The sequence below is a fragment of the Impatiens glandulifera genome, chromosome 8 (genome assembly GCF_907164915.1).
Source record: "Impatiens glandulifera chromosome 8, dImpGla2.1, whole genome shotgun sequence".
Taxonomy (NCBI): Eukaryota; Viridiplantae; Streptophyta; class Magnoliopsida; order Ericales; family Balsaminaceae; genus Impatiens; species Impatiens glandulifera.
In genome coordinates, this window is record NC_061869.1 from 16,009,635 (window position 1) to 16,032,853 (window position 23,219).

The window sequence follows — 23,219 nt, forward strand, 5'->3', positions numbered from 1 at the left end:
ATTTGATTATACTATTACTTTTCATCAATAATTTTTTTAAAAATTGTTTAATTAATTAATATTTGAATATTATTCAAATTAATATAAAAAATAATTTAAATGGATCAATATAATAGTATAAGTAAAGAAATGAATTTGTTTTCCATATTATTTGTTTATAAACAAAACAAAACAAATTATATAGATAAATTTATTTATAAAACATTAACATAATTTCTTATGATAATTTTAATAAATTAAAATCTTATTTATAAATAATTATATATTGTTATTTCATACATTAAAAAAATAATATCACAATTTCTTCTTATTAAATTTTTTCATTTTAATTATTATATTAATATTTTACTAATTTATTTATTTGTTTGTTAAATTATACAATTAAATATGAAAATAAATTTAATTTTTAAAACATTAGCAAATTTCCTTAAGATAACAATATTAATAATAATGTAATAATGCTTTTATAAAGGATAATATTTTGTTATTGAATTTATTAATAACATATTATCATAAAGTTTTTCTTAAAATAATTATGTATATTATTTTATTATTTAGGTTATAATCTCTTAAATAAAAAAATTATGTTTTTGTTATTACAATTATTAAGAATATTTTGTCATAATATTTTCTATAAAGAATTATATTTTGTTGCCTATTATATATTTAATAAAGAGATTATCACCATTTTTATTACAATTACCTTAAAATATTATACTAACATTCTACTAATGGATTTATTTGTGTATATATTAGAAGTACTCTATAAATCATACATCTCTACATTGCATAATAAGTTATAAAAAATATAATTTGATAACTATGGAAAAGAAAACAATTCAGTTTCTATTATGTTGTTTACTTATTTCATGTATACACTTCTTTCCTTCTATATGATTTAATTTTTCTAATTATTTATATTTATGAAATTTTATAATTATAAATTCAATAATGTTTTGTATGTTTTTAACTATATCTCTATTATTAATTAATTATTTAATATATAAATTTATCAAATATAATAACAAAATATAATAGTTTTTTAATAGTGTATATTTTTTATCTCGAATTATTAATTTTGATTTAACTTTAAATTTTGGTTAAATATCTTATTTTCTACACTTTTAATTTTTTTTATAATTTAATTTCTGAACTGGTTTTCTAAGCATTAATTAAACTTTTAAGTGGTTACCCTTCAAATAAATAAAAATATGACACATTTATTTTGTTTTAATTTTAAAAAATAAATTATTTCAATGATTCTTTTACTTATAGTAATTAGGATTAAAAATAAATTATATGAAAAATATATAGGATTGGTCAATTTATCTTTTATTAGTATATTATTTTTAATTATCATATATTTAAATATGGCAGGTATTTACATGGTTACACATGCCCAAGAGATTGCTATAAATTCAAATAATAATACATTGCAATTGCAAGGTAGAGTATAATAAAAACTTTAAATTTATTATGGTTAATTTTTAATATTATCCAAACAAACTTTTAATTGGTTTAAATTTATATTTCTATTAACTTAGATTTAATAATGAAATAATAGAATATTTAAATATCCATAAATGAATAAAAAGTAATAAAGATATAATATTGTGAAGAAAATATATTTAGTTATTATATACAAATTACAAACTGTACAATATTATATATTTGTATAAAAGTGAAATAAACTTGTTTCTATATCAATTACGAAAATTATTATATATTATTAAAAAGTATAAATTAGTTGTACTTAATATATAATCACGTTAAAATGATTGATTTATATATTTAATTTTGTTTTAACAATTTTTGTTTGTGTACGTTACAGACATAAATGTACAACCTAACGGATTAGGAGGCGGATCTTACACTTGCAATGTACGAAGAAGTTGTAAAACTATAAATCCATGTTTTTGTTGTTATAGGGGTTTTGAATCTATATGTTTTGGGTCAATAGCAATGTGTGTAGCTTATTGTTAATAACTACTTTTAGGTGAGAACTTTACAATTTTAAGAGAATGAGATTATAATAATAATAATATTTTATGCATAAAATTATGATTAATTTTTTAATCTTTTATTTATTAATTAATAATATTAATTTTTAAAAACTATATAAATAAAATTTATTATATACAATTTTGTAAGAATTATAGATTTCACCTACTATATTAATTTAATGATGCTATATTTAAATTTTACATAATATGGATCATTATGATTTTTTAGATATAACTTGGCTTAAATTTAAGTTTAGGGAAGAAATTAAATAAAATTTTGAATATTATGTAATCTATATATACACTATAAGATATTGAGACAAATTAAATCAAACTGAAATAATATTGATTTAAGTTATATTGTATAATATAACAAAATAAATATTTTAACGAGTAAACTAGTTTAAAATAAAATATAAAATTTCTATTTCATTGGCCCTAAAGTACAATTTTATATTTTATTCTTAAACCTCAATTATAGATTATATATTGGAAAGTCTAATTTTGCATTCATATCTTGATATTATTTTGATAAATATTTTTATTTCCCAACTAAACCAATACAAGTTGACTTCAATTCCACTTTGAAATGAATATGTTTATTATTAATAAGAATTATATTTTAATTCTTACTAAATTTATGTTTATAGTTAAACTTCTAATTGATTCAATAATTAAGTTATTTAAATGACAAAATATTTATTCAAAAAATTAAAAAATAATCATTACCTTAATATTTATTAAGTTATCTTAATTAAAATTTTGGTGCATAATAAAAAAACCCGAAAATGATACTTTAATTTTATAATCTATATTTTGGTTTGATAATATATAACCCTATTTACAAATAAATACATAACATAATTGATTTGAGAAAATTGTATATCCAAATCTCAATTTAGTCTAAATTAAGTATAAATACCATTAACTTTATAGATTTTATGAATTTGGACATAACTATTTTTTACTATAACTTTCAAACAAAAATTAAATATTTTTATTCATGTTTGTCTTTTTCAATGAGAAATAGTTCTCTTTTAACTTTGTACAAAGTGAATTTGATTATACTATTACTTTTCATCAATCAATTTTTTAAAAATTGTTTAATTAATTAATATTTGAATATTATTAAAATTAATATAAAAAATAATTTAAATGGATCAATATAATAGTATAAGTAAAGAAATGAATTTGTTTTCCATATTATTTGTTTATAAACAAAAAAAACAAATTATATAGATAAATGTATTTATAAAACATTAACATAATTTCTTATGATAATTTTAATAAATTAAATCTTATTTATAAATAATTATATATTGTTATTTCATACATTAAAAAAATAATATCATAATTTCTTCTTATTAAATTTTTTCATTTTAATTATTATATTAATATTTTACTAATTTATTTATTTGTTTGTTAAATTATACAATTAAATATGAAAATAAATTTAATTTTTAAAACATTAGCAAATTTCCTTAAGATAACAATATTAATAATAATGTAATAATACTTTATAAAGGATAATATTTTGTTATTGAATTTATTAATAACATATTATCATAAAGTTTTTCTTAAAATAATTATATATATTATTTTAATATTCAGGTTATAATCTCTTAAATAAAAAAATTATGTTTTTGTTATTACATTTATTAAGAATATTTTGTCATAATATTTTCTATAAAGAATTATATTTTGTTGTCTATTATATATTTAATAAAGAGATTATCACCATTTTTATTACAATTACCTTAAAATATTATACTAACATTCTACTAATGGATTTATTTGTGTATATATTAGAAGTACTCTATAAATCATACATCTCTACATTACATAATAAGTTATAAAAAATATAATTTGATAACTATGGAAAAGAAAACAATTCAGTTTCTATTATGTTGTTTACTTATTTCATGTATACACTTCTTTCCTTCTATATGATTTAATTTTTCTAATTATTTATATTTATGAAATTTTATAATTATAAATTCAATAATGTTTTGTATGTTTTTAACTATATCTCTATTATTAATTAATTATTTAATATATAAATTTATCAAATATAATAACAAAATATAATAGTTTTTTAATAGTGTATATTTTTTATCTCGAATTATTAATTTTGATTTAACTTTAAATTTTGGTTAAATATCTTATTTTCTACACTTTTAATTTTTTTTTATCATTTAATTTCTGAACTGGTTTTCTAAGCATTAAATAAACTTTTAGTGGTTACCATTTAAATAAATAAAAATATGACACATTTATTTTGTTTTAATTTTAAAAAATAAATTATTTCAATGATTCTTTTACTTATATTAATTATAATTAAAAATAAATTATATGAACAATATATATGATTGGTTAATTTATCTTTTAATATTATATTATTTTTAATTATCATATATTTAAATATGGCAGGTATTTACATGGTTACACATGCCCAAGAGATTGCTATAAATTCAAATAATAATACATTGCAATTGCAAGGTAGAGTATAATAAAAACTTTAAATTTATTATGGTTAATTTTTAATATTATCCAAACAAAATTTTAAATTGGTTTAAATTTATATTTCTATTAACTTAATTTTAATAATGAAATAATAGGATTTTTAAATATCCATAAATGAATAAAAAGTAATAAAGATATAATATTGTGAAGAAAATATATTTAGTTTATTATATACAAATTACAAATGTACAATATTATATATTTGTATAAAAGTGAAATAAATTTGTTTCTATATCAATTACGAAAATTATTATATATTATTAAAAAGTATAAATTAGTTGTACTTAATATATAATCACGTTAAAATGATTGATTTATATATTTAATTTTGTTTTAACAATTTTTGTTTGTGTACGTTACAGGCATAAATGTACAACCTAACGGATTAGGAGGCGGATCTTACACTTGCAATGTACGAAGAAGTTGTAAAACTATAAATCCATGTTTTTGTTGTTATAGGGGTTTTGAATCTATATGTTTTGGGTCAATAGCAATGTGTGTAGCTTATTGTTAATAACTACTTTTAGGTGAGAACTTTACAATTTTAAGAGAATGAGATTATAATAATAATAATATTTTATGCATAAAATTATGATTAATCTTTTAATCTTTTATTGATAAATTAATAATATTAATTTTTTAAATCTATATAAATAAAATTTATTATATACAATTTTGTAAGAATTATAGATTTCACCTACTATATTAATTTAATGATGCTATATTTAAATTTTACATAATATGGATCATTAAGATTTTTTAGATATAACTTGGCTTAAATTTAAGTTTAGGTAAGAAATTAAATATAAATTTTGAATATTATGTAATCTATATATACACTATAAGATATTGAGACAAATTAAATCAAACTGAAATAATATTGATTTAAGTTATATTGTATAATGTAACAAAATAAATATTTCAACGAGTAAGCTAGTTTAAAATGAAATATAAAATTTCTATTTCATTGGCACTAAAGTACAATTTTATATTTTATTCTTAAACCTCAATTATAGATTATATATTGGAAAGTCTAATTTTTGCATTCATATATTGTTATTATTTTGACAAATATTTTTATTTCTCAACTAAACCAATACAAGTTGACTTCCATTCCACTTTGAAATGAATATGTTTATTATTAATAAGAATTATATTTTAATTCTTATTAAATTTATGATTATAGTTAAACTTCTAGTTGATTCAATAATTAAGTTATTTAAATGACAAAATATTTATTCAAAAAATTAAAAATAATCATTACCTTAATATTTATTAAGTTATTTTAATTAATCTTTTGGTGCATAATAAAAAAACCCTAAAATGATACTTTAATTTTATAATCTATATTTTGGTTTTTTTTATATATAACCCTATTTACAAATAAATACATAACATAATTGATTTGAGAAAATTGTATATCTGAAACTCAATTTAGTCTACATTAAGTATAAATACAATTAACTTTATAGATTTTATGAATTTGGTCATAACTATTTTTTACTCTAACTTTCAAACAAAAATTAAATAATTTTTCTACATGTTTGTCTTTTTCAATGAGGAATAGTTCTCTTTTAACTTTGTACAAAGTGAATTTGATTATACTATTACTTTTCATCAATCAATTTTTTAAAAATTTTAATTAATTAATATTTGAATATTATTTAAATTAATAAAAAATAATTTAAATGGATCAATATAATAGTATAAGTAAAGACATGAATTTGTTTTCCATATTATTTGTTTATAAACCAAACAAAACAAATTATATAGATAAATTTATTTATAAAACATTAACATAATTTCTAATGATAATTTTATTAAATTAAAATCTTATTTATAAATAATTATATATTGTTATTTCATACATTAAAAAAATAATATCAAAATTTCTTCTTATTATATTTTGTCATTTTAATTATTATATTAATATTTTACTAATTTATTTATTTATTTGTTAAATTATACAATTAAATATGAAAATAAATTTAATTTTTAAAACATTAGCAAATTTCCTTAACAATATTAATAATAATGTAATAATACTTTTATAAAGGATAATATTTTGTTATTGAATTTATTAATAACATATTATCATAATGTTTTTCTTAAAATAATTATGTATATTATTTTATTATTTAGGTTATAATCTCTTAAATAAAAAAATTATGTTTTGTTATTACATTTATTAAGAATATTTTGTCATAATATTTTCTATAAATAATTATATTTTGTTGTCTATTATATATTTAATAAAGATATTATCACCATTTTTATTAAAATTACCTTAAAATATTATACTAACATTCTACTAATGGATTTATTTGTGTATATAATAGAAGTACTCTATAAATCATACAACTCTACATTGCATAATAAGTTATAAAAAATATAATTTGATAACTATGGAAAATAAAACAATTCAGTTTTCTATTATGTTGTTTACTTATTTCATGTATACACTTCTTCCTTTTATATGATTTAATCTTTCTAATTATTTATATTAATGAAATTTTATAAGTATAAATTCGATAATTATTTGTATGTTTTTAATTATATCTCTATCATTAATTAATTATTTACTATATAAATTTATTCAAATATAATAATAAAATATAATAGTTTTTTTAATAGTGTATATTTTTTATCCCGAATTATTAATTTTGATTTAACTTTAAATTTTGGTTAAATATCTTATTTTCTACACTTTTAATTTTTTTATCATTTAATTTATGAACTGGTTTTCTAAGCATAAATTAAACTTTTAGTCGTTACCTTTTAAATAAATAAAAATATGACACATTTATTTTGTTTTAATTTTAAAAAATAAATTATTTCAATTATTCTTTTACTTATATTGATTAGGATTAAAAATAAATTATATGAACAATATATAAGATTGGTTAGTTTATCTTTTAATATTATATTATTTTTAATTATCATATATTTAAATATGGCAGGTATTTACATGGTTACACATGCCCAAGAGATTGTTATAAATTCAAATAATAATACATTGCAATTGCAAGGTAGAGTATAATAAAAACTTTAAATTTATTATAGTTAATTTTTAATATTATCCAAACAAAATTTTAAATTGGTTTAAATTTATATTTCTATTTATCTTAATTTTAATAATGAAATAATAGAATATTTAAATATCCATAAATGAATAAAAAGTAATAAAGATATAATATTGTGAAGAAAATATATTTAGTTTATTATATACAAATTACTGTACAATATTATATATTTGTATAAAAGTGAAATAAACTTGTTTCTATATCAATTACGAAAATTATTATATATTATTAAAAAGTATAAATTAGTTGTACTTAATATGTAATCACGTTAAAATGATTGATTTATATATTTAATTTTGTTTTAACAATTTTTGTTTATGTACGTTACATGCATAAATGTACAACCTAACGGATTAGGAGGCGGATCTTACACTTGTAATGTACGAAGAAGTTGTAAAACTATAAATCCGTGTTTTTGTTGTTACAGGGGTTTTGAATCTATATGTTTTGGGTCAATAGCAATGTGTGTAGCTTATTGTTAATAAACATTATAATTTTAAAAGAATGAGATTATAATAATAATAATATTTTAGGCATAAAATTATGATTAATTTTTTAATCTTTTATTGATAAATTAATAATATTAATTTTTTAAAACTATATAAATAAAATTTATTATATACAATTTTGTAAGAATTATAGATTTCACCTACTATATTAATTAATGATGCTATACTTAAATTTTACATAATATGGATCATTAAGATTTTTTTAAATATAACTTGGCTTTAAATTTAAGTTTAAGTAAGAAATTAAATATAAATTTTGAATATTATGTAATCTATACCTACACTATAAGATATTGATACAAATTAAATCAAACTGAAATGATATTGATTTAAGTTAAATTGTATAATGTAACAAAATAAATATTTCAACGAGCATGCTAGTTTAAAATGAAATATAAAATTTATATTTCATTGGCCCTAAAGTACAATTTTATATTTTATTCTTAAACCTCAATTAAAGATTATATATTGGAATGTCTAATTTTGCATTCATATCTTGTTACATGCGTCTATCTTGTCATATTTAAGCCCGATATTAGTAATGAATTTTTACTTTCGTAGTAGGAGTTTGGCAATTGAGCGTCAATCGGTAATATGTAGTCTTTAATCAGACGTAGCAACTTATCGAACGTAGAATTTGTCCATTGACATACATTCTTTATGTGAATTAGTTTCAGTAGTGCTGATAATTTCGTTATTCGAACACCTTCATACAATGGCCATTTGCAATCATCAAGCAATTTATAAAATCTATGCGAATCTTCGATTGGTTCATAGTTGTTCGGGACATCATTAATGTTGGAGAACATATCGTTTATAAAATCGTGCATATAACGTTCTTCATTGACCTCTTCATTAACTGTATTATTCATCTCCGGTCTCGCATCGTTGAATTCCGGTGCGGCATCCTCCGACTGATCATCATCATCATCATCGAAGTCATCGGCATCTTCATCGACATCGTCATTAACAACTTGAGTAGTACGTCTCTTTTCTCCATGACAATACCAGTACTCATAATGAACATTTATTCCATAAATGATTAGGTGAGTCTTCACTTCGTCTATTTCCATAAACGGCGTGTTCAAGCATTTCACGCAAAGACATTTCACTGTTTGTCGGGATGTACTCCTAACATTATTTCATTCATACACATTTCAAAACAATTCTAATCCAACATAATTCTATTCATACACAATTCAAATTATCATCATATATCTAAAAATAATATCAATCAAAATCATACATATGTCAAACATAATTCCAACCTAATCTAACCTAAATCAATCCAAATAACCATAATGTTAATCCAAAAATAATATCAATCAAAATCATACATATATCAAACTTAATTCCAACCTAATTTAACCAAAATAAAACATAGTTCCAACCTAATCTAACCTAAATCAATCTAAATAACCAAATTAAAATCCAAATCATACATATATCAAATTAAAATATAACCTAATCAAAACCTAAACTAACCAAAATCAAACATAATTCCAACTTAATCTAACCTAAATCAATCCAAATAACCAAATTCAACCATAAATCTAATCACAAGAACTTAAACTAATCAAAATCAATATAAAATCCAATTCTAACTAAAATCTAATTTATTCATACAAAATCAAACCTAAAATCAAATTCATTCATACCAAATCCAAATCTAACATAAAATCAAAATCATTCATACAAAATTTAAATCAAACCTAAAATCAAATTCATTCATACCAAATCCAAATCAAACCTAAAATCAAATTCATTCATACCAAATCCAAATCAAACCTAAAATCAAATTCATTCATACCAAATCCAAATCAAACCTAAAATCAAATTCATTCATACCAAATCCAAATCAAACCTAAAATCTAATTCATTCATACCAAATCCAAATCAAACCTAAAATCAAATTCATTCATACCAAATCCAAATCAAACCTAAAATCAAATTCATTCATACCAAATCCAAATCAAACCTAAAATCTAATTCAACCTAATATTAACCCAAAATTATGTAACTCCTATTATTAATAATAAAATTCTAATAATAATAAGAACCTAAAAAACTTACCTTTAGCTGTTGTAGGAGGAGGAGCACGACGATCTTCAACAAACGGAGGGCACTGTAGGTGGAGGAGCGACGGCTGCAGGCGGAGGATGAGGCGCTGCAACGGAGTCTTCACTCGGCTGGAGGCGCGGCGATCTCTTGATCTTCAATCGGCGTCGTCTTCAATCAGTAGACTGATCTTCAAATTGCGTCGTCGTCGAGTGGGAGGCGTCGTCGTCGGGTGGGGCGGCGGCGTTGTCGGGTGAGAGGCGGCGGAAAATGAATCGGGGGAGAAAGAGAGGGTAAGAGTAATCGGGGAAAGAAAGAAAGAAAGTCGCGGTTTTGTTTTTTTAATTGGTAATTACCGAAAGTTATTTGATTAACTTTCGGTTTTGATCAATTGATTAATTTCGAGAGTTAATCATATAACTCTCGGTTTTGATTTTTCATATTTCTGAGAGATTTGGATATATCTCTCGGTTTTGATCATTTAAATTCCGAGAGATGTGTCTAAATCTCTCGGTTTTGACATATGTACAATTAAATGTAAATAGATAAAACCGAGAGATTTGTGTATATCTCTCGGTTTTGATCATTATTTCTGAAAGTTATATAATTAACTTTCGGTTTTACAACTTGACAAATTGTTAAATTAATTGGTTTCTCACTTTCTAATAACCTTGAACAACATTAATTTAACACATTTGATATCCGTAAAACATTTCCCAATCCATATGATCAAACATTACACAAATACATAGGATAATCAAACATAAACATTCATATACACTCCTCTATATAATCAAACACAATCATGAACATGTTAACATTAAACACAATCTCAATTTTTAAAATATAACACACATTTGATTATATTAGTTAGGAGTCTAGATTGGAAAGTAAAAAACCAATTATTTTCACAATTTGTGAAATGGTAATTCCGAAGGTTAATGGTATAACTTTCGGTTTTGATAGCTATTTTCGAAAGTTATACCATTAATTTCGGAATTACTATTTCACAAATTGTTAAATTAATTGGTTTTTAATCTTCTAATGACTTTGAACAACATTAATTTAACACATTTGATAACCTTAAAACATTACAAAATCCATATGATCAAACTTTATACACATTCATATGATCATCAAACACAAACATACATATACACTTCTTTATATAATCAAACACAATCATAAACATTTTAACATTAAACACAATCTCAATTTTTAAAATATAACACACACTTGATTATATTAGTTAGAAGTCTAGATTAGTATGTTAAAAACAAAATAATTTAACAAATTAGGAAGTAGTAAAACCGAAAGTTATACCATTAACTTTCGGTTTTGATGGGTATTTGCGAAAGTTTTGAATAAACCTCTCGGTCCTGACCTTAAACAGAATGTTTTTGGGAAGGGTCAAAACCGAAGGTTTATTTGAAAACCTTCGGTTTTGACCCTTCCCAACACTTAGAATTTTTTCTGCTTTTTTAAACAAGGGTCAAAACCGAAGGTTTATTTAAAAACCTTTGGTTTTGACCATTCCCAACACTTAATATTTTTTCTGCTTTTTTTAAACAAGGGTCAAAACTGAAGGTTTATTTGAAAACCTTCGGTTTTGACCCTTCCCAACACTTAGAATTTTTTCTGTTTTTTTTTAAACAAGGGTCAAAACCGAAGGTTTATTTGAAAACTTTCGGTTTTGACCATTCCCAACACTTAGAATTTTTTCTACTTTTTTTAAACAAGGGTCAAAACCGAAGGTTTATTTGAAAACCTTCGATTTTGACCCTTCCCAACACTTAGAATTTTTCTGCTTTTTTTAAACAAGGGTTAAAACCAAAGGTTTATTTGAAAATCTTCGGTTTTGACCCTTCCCAAAACTTAGAATTTTTTCTGCTTTTTTTAGACAAGGGTCAAAACCGAAGGTTTATTTGAAAACCTTCGGTTTTGACCCTTCCCAATACTTAGAATTTTTATGCTTTTTTTAAACAAGGGTCAAAACCGAAGGTTTATTTGAAAACCTTCGGTTTTGACCCTTCCCAACACTTAGAATTTTTTCTGCTTTTTTTAAATAAGGGTCAAAACCGAAGGTTTTCAAATAAACCTTCGCAATTACCCTATTTTTTTTTGACAAAGGTAAAAATATATCATGTTCTATAATTTTCTCAAATAAAGACAATCTAATAAATAAAGGAAAAGAATTCATAAACAACATTAATAAACCAAAACCAAAGGATAATAATAATTCATAATTATGAAAGCAAACACACACCAAAATGTCATCATTTGTACGGAAAAGATAACACATAATTAATCAAACAATATAATCTAGAAATTAGTAGATGTGGGGGGGAGGGGGTGGTTGATTCTGCCTCTTCAACAATTCAATTTGATGTTCGAGATTCTCCAATTTTTGCGTCATTTCAGCCCTGTCTGCTTTAATTTCAGTAAGCAATTGGCCTCTTTCCGCATCCCTCAATCAGATTTGCTCTAATTCCAACGTAATTTTTCTCACCTCTTCCTCACGTGCCGCAGTTTTTGATACTACTAGCAAATTCTAGTATTGCCGGGATAGTTTCTCTGGTGTACGCCGAATACTTTGTCATGACTCACCATCCTAAATTCATTTCATATATATATATATATATTTATATTAATCAAACAAAATAACTGTATTCCAAATCTAATATAACTTAAATCAAACACAATAACTAAAATATATCATTCATTTAACAAAATCTAACAAAATCATATATATTTAACAAACTAACCTAAATCTAATCTAAACAATAACAAATCTAAATCAAACTACCAAACAAATAATCTAAACGAGCCTAAATCTAGATAATATAAACTAAATTAAATGATAACAAATCTAAATCTAATAATTAACAAAAAAAAACAAATAAATCTAACCTGGAACGCGAGAGGACGAAAAAGAGAAGCGGCGGAGGCGGTTGCGGCGCGGAAGAGAGAGAAAGAAGAGAGGCGAATGAAAAAAAGAAGGGTTAGGGTTTGTATTTATAAATGTATCAAATGGGTGTTAAAATAATATTAAATGGTGCAGCATAGTATCAAAATTAAGTGTTAAAATATGGGTATCAAATTTTGATACGGGACCAAATTTGATGTGGCTCAATCACAGCGTGCCAAGTGGCAGCGCTGGTGGTTACTTTTTTGTTTTTGTTTTCTTTTTTAAATACACTTTTACATAATAATTGATCAATATATATATATATATATATATATCATTATTTTTTATTTTTCGAGATCTATAAATAGAGACTTGGTTTGTGTCATTTGGACACCAAAAAATTTCTGAAATTTTCCACCATATTATTATCCTTGTTTGTATCACCTTTCTTTTGAAATCTTCAAACTCTTTCAGGGATCCTTCACAAAACTACAACTTCTTTCCAAATTACTTCTCAATCAAGCTCAAAACCCAAATATACAACATTCGAACTAAAACATGATGAATTACCCATGGTTAAAAAAATGAAATTATGTATAAATGATGTGAAAGTGAGAGAATATGAAAAAGTAATTTTGATACTTTGAATAACACTCTGTTGTAGGATATGCTAAAAACTGGGTGTTAAAATAGGTGTTAAGCTGACGTGGCAGGGTATTAAATGAAAAAAATTGATACCCTGCTGTGGATAAACTTAATGTAGAAAATCTTTAAATAATGGTAAGAAAATTTCAATATATATATATATATTACAATGAGCAAATAGAATCCAAATAAAATTTTGTATTACTCAAGCTTGCAAGTGCAAACACTAAAAGAAGTAACATAAAGATGGGTTTTCCAAAGATTATTTTCTTTATTATTGTGCTAGGTAAATCTTTCAACCTAAAAATATTTAATATGGATGATATTAATTTTTTAGATGAATTGTTTTAGAGAAATATTAAGAAAATGTTGAATGTATAACCGATTAAACAACAAGTTTTCAATAGGATGAATATTGCATATTAAGAAAATCTATTAGAATAAGAAAAACAACTATACATAGTGATTATGTTGTGTATTTACAATAATAGAAATTAATATTGGAGTTCAAAATAATCTTTGATATTTTATGAAGTTATAAGTTATAAGGGATAAATGATCAGATTTATGGAATAATGCTACGAAAAAAGAGTTGAACATTATGCCATCAAATTGATTCTAGGATCTTGTTGAATTGTCTAGTGATCTAAAAGTTTTTTAATGTAACAATTATTTACAAGACATCTTTAAGAGACCTAAAGAAAGACTCATTACCAAAGAGTTCACCCATAGAGGAAGAATTGATTATCATACTTATATTGATAGATTAACTTCTCACCCAATTATTATATGTTCTTTACATTTTTTTATTTATTGATTATTTATTTTATTTTTTTCAATAATTCTGAATGTCTCTATTTTCTTTATGTTGCATAAATATTAGGAATGGTCACATTGTCAAAGGCATCTAAAGGATCAGAATATGGATCTGAGAAAAAACTTGTCAACATATGTGAGACTCATCAACAATGTTTTGCTTATTGTCGTACCCCTTATGCAATTTGTTTTATGAGAATGTGCATATGCTTTAATGAAAAGAAGACTCTCAAGGCTAGCGATATTTCATCAATTGATTCACCCGAACGACTCCATTGAAATTTGCATATAATGTTTAAGCCTAAATATGAGAATTGTGAGTGCGAATTCTTATTGTATTGTTATTATGGGAACTAGAAGGATTATTTGCGATTCACACATACAAATATATAATAAAATAATTTTAAAATAAAACTTTACAATAATTTTAATTTCACAATAATTTTAAGATTTATTATATTCGAATCGTGAAATACTTAATATGTCACATAAATTAACAGTAAACAAATTGTCATGAAAACTGAATGAACAATTTAGGTTATTGTAATACAAATAGAGTATTCAGTGAAATAAAATTGTCTAACATTATTTATTTTTTTTAAAGTTGTACCGACTCATGTTATGAAGGAAGGATCGATATGAATATCAAACTTTATTTCATAGTATTTATATGAGTTGGTCTCTCTTATTCTTAAGCAAGTCTCCAAAAGGGCGGTTTATAATTTATCTTTTGTATATCAATTAATTTTGATTCTTTTATTTTTCTTGATTCTTTTTCGACCGAAATGTATGTATAAGTAGTTCCATGTGTAACATATTACTCTAATTTAAATAATAAGTGTGCAAAACATTGGTTCCGTATTATTCTTATTTAAATAATAAGATAATTAAGTTTAATAATAAATCAATAAAATTACCTGTCATCTTTAAATAAGAGTAATACACCCAATATTTTACACATTTTTGTTAATCTATAAATTATATATATATGGATTAACAAAATTACAAAACCTTTGCATGCATGATATAGTGCTCTTATTTAAATAATAAAAATAATTAAATTTAATACTAAATCAATACAATTATCTGTCTTTAAAATATATTCCTATTATTAGCAATAGAAATGTTAATTTATAAATTTATATACTTAGATTCTAAATTAAACACTTATTTTGTAAATCTATAAAAGCTGAACATTTTTTAAACATGTAAAAGTTGTGTTTATAAATATTATAATCATTTATTCACAGCTTTCATTATGTAAACAAATATTTACTATTGACTTATATCTTAATTGTATTACTTTCCTAGTTAATTGTATTAATTTCCTACTTAAACATTCGAATATAAATGGCTCAATTGCTATTTGAGGCTGAAAATTGGGTTGCGGTTTGAATTATTAAAATTTTAATAATTAATAAAAAAAAAAAATTGAATGGGAAAAACGTCTAAAATATTATTTTTATGTTTTATTTTTTTCTAGTAAATTTCACTTTTTTAATTAAATGCTATTTATAAACGTTTTAGACGTTTTATTTTTAAATAATTGAGTGTAATTTATGGAATTTACGTATTCTAATTTGTCGAAGTTTGTTTGAGTGTTTAAAAAAAATGTTTGAGAAAATTTGAATAAGATATAATTTTTTTTCAAAATATTTTATAAAAACATAACTTTGCGTTTAAATTGAGTATTTGTTTCAGATATACAAGTTCAAAACTAACTAATACGGTTTGAATGCTTTAAAAAATGTGTAATATATTTAATTAATTGGAAAAATCGAAAAAATAGAAAATAACTGAAACAAATGTGGTAAATTAATTAAAAAAAATGAAAATATTAAGGTAAAGTAAGAAGGTGGAGAGCGTTTATTCGTTTCTAAAAAAAATGACTAAATAGTTATAATTCGAACCACATATAATATAACAGAGTCAAACACTACAACAAAACATGCATTTAGTGACACATAATTGTCCATGCATATTAAGCGTGGGCAAAAGTTCGAGCCCTATTAATAAAAAATGATTCAAGTTCTAGCCATAAATAATAATTGGGCTATAAATCAAACATCTAACTCTAAATTGCATAATAAGTTATAAAATATAAATATATATATAAGAGTAATTTAATATTGAATCGGGAGAGAATAGCTCTGGAGATTTCAGGTGGGATTTTTCGGTGAAATTTTTCGGCAACAAAATTTTGAAATTGTTCTCCAATAACGTGCACATCATTCTACTCAGCAATAATAACAAATCAGAAACTCAATTGCATCACCATAAAAGCAAGAAACGTCGTTTGTCAACTCAATCGCATCACCATAAAAGCAAGAAACGTCGTTCGTCGATTGAAACATGATCGACACAGTTGGAACAACACAATCGGCGGTACGATCAGCACGGTTGGCACAACACAATCGATGGCACGATCGACATGATTGACACGAACGACGAGGATGTCTAACTCCATTAGACTTGGTCTAATGGGATACGTAGTTAGACGGGGACGTCTAACTCCATTAGACTTAGTCTAATGAGATACGTAGTTAGACGAGGACGTCTAACTCCATTAGACTTGGTCTAATGGGATACGTAGTTAGACGAGGACGTCTAACTCCATTAGACTTGGTCTAATGGGATACGTAGTTAGACGAGAACGTCTAACTCCATTAGACTTGGGACGCGTAGTTAGACGAGGACGTCTAACTCCATTAGACTTGGTCTAATGGGACGCACAGTTAGACGAGGACGTCTAACTCCCTTAGACTTGGTCTAATGGAGCATGTTTAATGCCTTGCTTTAGCAGCCGTTTGAAAAAAGCATATGTCTAACCACGATCAACTAGTTGTCTCCTACTCCTGCTCCACTCACTTCTGTGCTAATTGTATTAAATGAACGAACGACACGTACGCAAATGTCCTTCCAACGATTATTTCAAATAGATTTTGTTGTTAAGTAATTTAGGTAGTTATCTTTTATTTTGGAGTCATCGAATTAAGTAGCCAAGATATAGCTTGATGGTTCTCTCTGTTTCATGATTCATAGTTTGAATTTGTAATTGTTGGACTAGAAGAATTTCAGTGATGAAAATATATATATTCGTAACGCATTAGTCCAGGACATATAATTCTTACCATTTAATTTGTAAGAGGTGAGGTAGGATCCTTCCATAGATTCAGAGTAGCTAATTTATATTACTAAAGGTGAATTACATGAATTTGGGGAAGATTCTACCGGGACGTGGAGAAGATGAAGATGATCGTGCTTTAGACTTAGTCATTGTTAATATCTGAAAGAGGAAACAGGTGAGGCATAAGACTATTAAGGCTTTCGGGAATTAGATTGTCGAAAGGTAGACAAACAGATCCGAGAATTTGACTACAGGAAGATTAAACGTGACAATTAACAGAGTGGTTGAATGTCTAACTACTCTAATATCATGATAGTTTTAGAATATTAAAAAGAAAGAAATTCATAAGAAAACTAAATGTCTCATATTTATCACATATGTTATAAAAATGAATATTATAATGTTATTTATATAGTAGCAGTTAACTTGCCTTGTACCATGATTAGGGCCGTGAAAAAAATCCGAAAATCAATAACCGAATTGATAGTTTATCGGTTTCATTTTACCGGTTTATTAGTTAATTAGTTCTATTGGTTTCGGTTTGTACCGATTAAACGGTTCGATTTTTTATTGAACTATTTTTCTAACGGTTTAATCAGCAATAATTTAATTATATATTTATATTTTATAATTTATATTTTATATTTTTTTAAATATAGATATATTATAAATAATATTTAATAATTTATATATATATATATATATATTAATTATTTTAAAATTTTAAAATATAATTTATATAGAATTATTTAAAAAACAAATCTTATTTATACATATATTAGTTTAAAAATGGCAACTTTTAAAATATATTATATTGTTACAATAATATAATATATTATAACATATTTCTAAATATATTTATGAAATATTATTATAATATATTATATTATAACAATAATATAATATATTATAACATAGAAAAAAAATAAGAATAGCATAATAATTTGGCGCAAAAGTTTTGAAAAAAAAAATTATTTAATAAATTTAATACTTAATTTAAATAATTGAATTATCGGTTCACGGTTAAATCGATTAACCGATCGGAACTAGTAGAATCGTTTAACCGGTTAACCGATTAACCGATCGGTTCAACACCTTAACCAGGATTAAAACATAATATTTTTAACCATATTTAAACTTTCTTTCACTAAGAAGAGACTATCAAATATTGTTATTTCTTGTATGTTTATTTATTTTGAAATAAATTAATTATAAGTTAATAGCCTATATATATTAATATAATTAGAAAAAAAATATTACATAAATATTGTAAAGAGTAGTTTTTCATATTAATGTTTGTTGGGGATGAGATTTGACTTGTGTTTTTCTATAAACTAGCATGTATCTCGTGCATTTTAAACGAATAATAATATAAAAAATCGTGAAAAAAATATTACGGTAAAATTTTTATGGGCGGGTCAACCCACAATCCGACCTAAGTATTCATTTACTCTCACATATATCCAAATTAACCACAGCTCTCGACCCGGCAATCCGAACACTTTAAAAATTAAGCATCATATTATATATATATATATATATATATATATATATATATATATATATATATATATATATATATATATATATATATATATATATATATATATATATATATATATATATTAGTTACTTAAAAAGTTGAACTTATATTGTTAAAATGTCACGCGTTTATTAAATTTTGGGTTGAATTCAAAATATAAAGTGTTATTAGCTTAGTTGGTTAAAAACTTGCACTTGTTTTTGTTAGTTTGCAAGTTCGAACCATACCTATAGCATTTTTAATTTTATTTTTAACCGTACCCGGCAATCCAGACACTTTAAAAATTAAGCATCATTATATATATATATAGATTTATATTGCACCCTGTACATGAGATATAATTAATCATATAACTCTATGATATTAGGTCGGTATGATATTTTTTTTTTCATATCCCACTATTATCTACAAATTCATATTCAACGTGTTTCTGAAATTATTTTTGTTTCAAAAAATTAACTAAACAAAATTAAATACAAACTTATTAGCAAAATAACCATTTCTAATATATTATCTAATTAAATAAAACTAGCATGTATCATGTGCCAATTGCACGAGTAATAATATAAAAAACATTGAAAAAATATTACGATAAAAATATTTATGGCGGGTCAACCCATAATCCGACTCAAGTATTCATTTACTCTCACATATATATCCAAATTAACCACATCTCTCAACCCGACAATCCGGAAACTTTAAAAATTAAACATCATTTCAAATAAACAATAATTTAAAGGGAAACAATCTAAAGTAATGGCCATTTGCTCTTTTCTTTTTATAGAAAAAATAAATTACAGTTAAAAATATTTTTTTCTTATCCGACCACCATCTTGGATTTGATCTTTCATAAGTGATATCCTCCCATAACAATATAATTTTTCAAACAATACATATATTAGGAGCTAAACAAGAAGACTTACAAACAACATAATTTTTCAACAAATAATCAGTTTTCAATTATGTCATTGTTCTGTTTTGGAATCTCATATAACATTATAACCCATGTTAATCTCTTTCATCAATTACACCATTTCAAATAATTGTTTCGAAACGATGAACAAGCCCTATTAATCCCTATGACGTTTGTGATCCTTTGCATTTCGTCTAGATCTCCTGGTAACATCTCCACCATCGGAATCATCTGAGCTGCTAGAATGGGACCCGCGACGACTTCTCTTATGTCGGTTTTTATGATTCCTCTTCCTGTCATCGTAACTAGAGAAACCCGATCCTTCTTCAGATTCAGAATCTGAATTTGAATTGTGATGTTTATGTTTATGTTTCCTGTGTGCCCTATGTTTCTTCCTCAGCCTCTCTTCTTCTTCTTCAGACTCACTGTAATAGTCATCATCGGAATGCTTCTTTGATCTTCTCTTTAATTTCTTTTCCTTTTTCCTTTCGTAATCAGCAGAGTCGTGATGTCTATGTTTTCTGTTATTTTTGTGCGACTTTCTTGATGTCCTTTTGTCGTCATCACTGCTTTCAGTGTCAGTATCAGCTTTCGTGTTGTTGGCAGCTTCAAGCTTTTGCTGCCATAATAATGGGGTTGCTTTCTTCTCCAAAGCTCTCTTCTTTTTCTCCTCCACCATTTGGATAAACTTCTTGCAGTCCATTCCAATATAAATTCCAACTTAAAACCTGCATTTTTGTATGGTATGGAGATAACAGCAAGTGCATCTCAATGAAGAGAAAAAGATGTTAGTTCTACCATTATCACAAACTTGAATAGAATTAAACATCTAGTAAATGTAATTGCTGCATAAAACATATATCTAAATGCAAGGTTATTCAGAAATAATTTGGGTTATTTGAAAATCATGTTTGATGAAAATGTTGATTATTTGGGTTAAATGACTAAAATATCTTTTGTATATATAATAATTTATTAAAAAATAAAGTATTTGAATTAAATCCAAATAACCCTTCATCAAACAAGACATGAATGTTAAAATGTTGAATACTAAATTTTAAGTTTTCATAAAATTTTGATTTCATCAAATGTAGAACTAATATCAGGAAGATTGCCCTAATAGTGGTGCAACTTTATTCATTTTGTGGGGTTAAACTTTTTAGATGCTCTTACAAAAATACCGAATTAAACCAGCCATTTTAGCTTAATTTGAGTTGAATCAAAAGAATTAAGTGACTTTAGGTAAGAGGTATCAGATAAACTTAATTCATATAAGTACTTCATCAGTTAAGTAATCAATTGTGTGGTAATTTCAGTTCTCAAACACAGCATTAGCTAGATCTCTTTGATAATGGAAAAGGTCATATATTTCATCTCAATATTACCATATCTTTTGAACTCTTTCAAATAGATTCCTCATTCCTACATGCTTAATTTTTTAACATCAATTATTACATTTAAGTGTAAGATGCAGTATAGATTATACACACACAAAATAGCTCATATGACTGTAGAACTTGGAGCCGGTTTTCATACCTTATTTGTCTGTGTCCAACAGATTAGATATTGTAATAGCAAGGGATTTGAATCAGACGAATCCCACAAGAAATCTGACGATGAATTCAGAACAGATCATCATCAATAAGTTATAATTAAGTTTAATGACCTTGAGTTCTAATACTGATTACAGTGAATTAGACTAAAATTCAGATTCTGAGAGAAAATTATATAGGATTGTAGCAGGATTTGGAAACCTAACATCAAATAGAAAAACCCTAAAAAGAAGCCTATCAATATCAATAGAACAGGCAAATAAGGTCATATACATATTCAGAACAGATCATCATCAATAAGTTATAATTTAGTTTAATGACCTTGAGTTCTAATACTAATTACGGTGAATTAAACTAAAACTCAGATTCTGAGAGAGAAAAATATAAAGAATTGTAGCACGATTTGAAAACCTAACGGGATACAGTAAACAATCAAATAGAAAAATCCTAAAAAGAAACCTATCAATATAAATAGATCAGTCAAATAAGGTCATATATGTATTCAGAACAGATCATCATCAATAAGTTATAATTTAGTTTAATGCCCTTCAGTTCTAATATGTTAGAGGTTAGGGTTTGATAAAGTACTGATTTATATGGTTTTATGGATTTAGGGCAGCGGAAGCAAGGTTTTCAAGAAGAAGAAGAGATCTGTCAATTGATTAACAGCTAAGTTTTTCCATGTCCATTGATAAAGAGGTTTGGGGATTTTATCTTACCCAAACCCTAATGGTTACATAACTTCCATAACTATCAAGAATTTTAGCTACTGTAACATAATACTGATTACGGTGAATTAAACTAAAATTGAGATTTTGAGAGAGGGAAATATATAGAATTGTAGCAAGATTTGGAAACCTAAGGAGATACAATAAACAATCAAATAGCAAAACCCTAAAAAGAAGCTTATCGATATCAATAGATCAGGAAAATAAGGTTATAGATGTATAATTCGAATAGATCTGGTGAAAAATGGAAATTTAAATAAGAAAAAGCCAAAAGACGATCCATTAAACACTACAGTAATCGTAATAACATGAAACTAAACGATTTGGAAGTGATTGAAAGAGATGAACTAACCTTTGAGGCTGCTGCTGCTGCTGCTGGAGAGAGAGAGAGAGAGAACGGAGCGATCTTGGTTTACGATCTCCGGCGATGGAAAACCCGTGCCTTTGTAGTCTGTACGCGTTGTTTCTCTCTAGAAACTTCCTTCAAGCTTCGGTAATGGCTTTATATGATTCGAGTTAATTCCGCTTTGACTTTGTACGCGTTTTTTAATTTGGTTGGAAAATAGAAACCTACTTTTATTTAATATAACAAAAATTATAATTTATTTGATTAAACTCATTTAAATTTGAAGGATTTTTTATATAATAATTTAATCCATTGAAATAAAATAATAATAATAATAAAATTAATCACTCTTCATTATCTTTTAAATAACTCAGATATTTTCATTATTTTTATCCATATTTGACAGAATTCGTGAATTTCATTTTTGGTTTTCGAATCGAATTCTAAATTTATTCAAATTTAAA

The 23,219-nt window shown here is 24.1% G+C and overlaps 1 protein-coding gene across 4 annotated transcripts; it reads right to left on the reverse strand.

Annotated features, from left to right (window-relative positions):
* Positions 1 to 20,137: 20,137 nt before the first annotated feature.
* Positions 20,138 to 22,913, reverse strand: LOC124913423 (sarcoplasmic reticulum histidine-rich calcium-binding protein). 4 transcript variants are annotated; one of them, XM_047454003.1, is made up of 3 exons: positions 22,762 to 22,913; positions 21,665 to 21,738; positions 20,138 to 20,856 (listed from the first exon to the last, which is right to left on the reverse strand). In XM_047454003.1, exon 3 carries the CDS (start codon positions 20,829 to 20,831, stop codon positions 20,286 to 20,288), a length of 546 nt encoding a protein of 181 aa, XP_047309959.1. In that variant the 5' UTR covers positions 20,832 to 20,856; positions 21,665 to 21,738; positions 22,762 to 22,913; the 3' UTR covers positions 20,138 to 20,285. The 4 variants fall into 4 exon arrangements, with proteins under 4 accessions (XP_047309959.1, XP_047309956.1, XP_047309960.1 ...); XM_047454000.1 differs by having other exon boundaries at positions 20,138 to 20,895; positions 22,762 to 22,912; XM_047454004.1 differs by lacking the exon at positions 21,665 to 21,738 and having other exon boundaries at positions 22,762 to 22,880.
* Between the last annotated feature and the right edge of the window lie 306 nt (positions 22,914 to 23,219).

What these genes read in the sequence shown, in the direction of transcription:
- LOC124913423 (XM_047454003.1), bottom strand. Translation starts at nt 20,831, where the DNA reads ATGGACTGCAAGAAGTTTATCCAAATGGTGGAGGAGAAAAAGAAGAGA.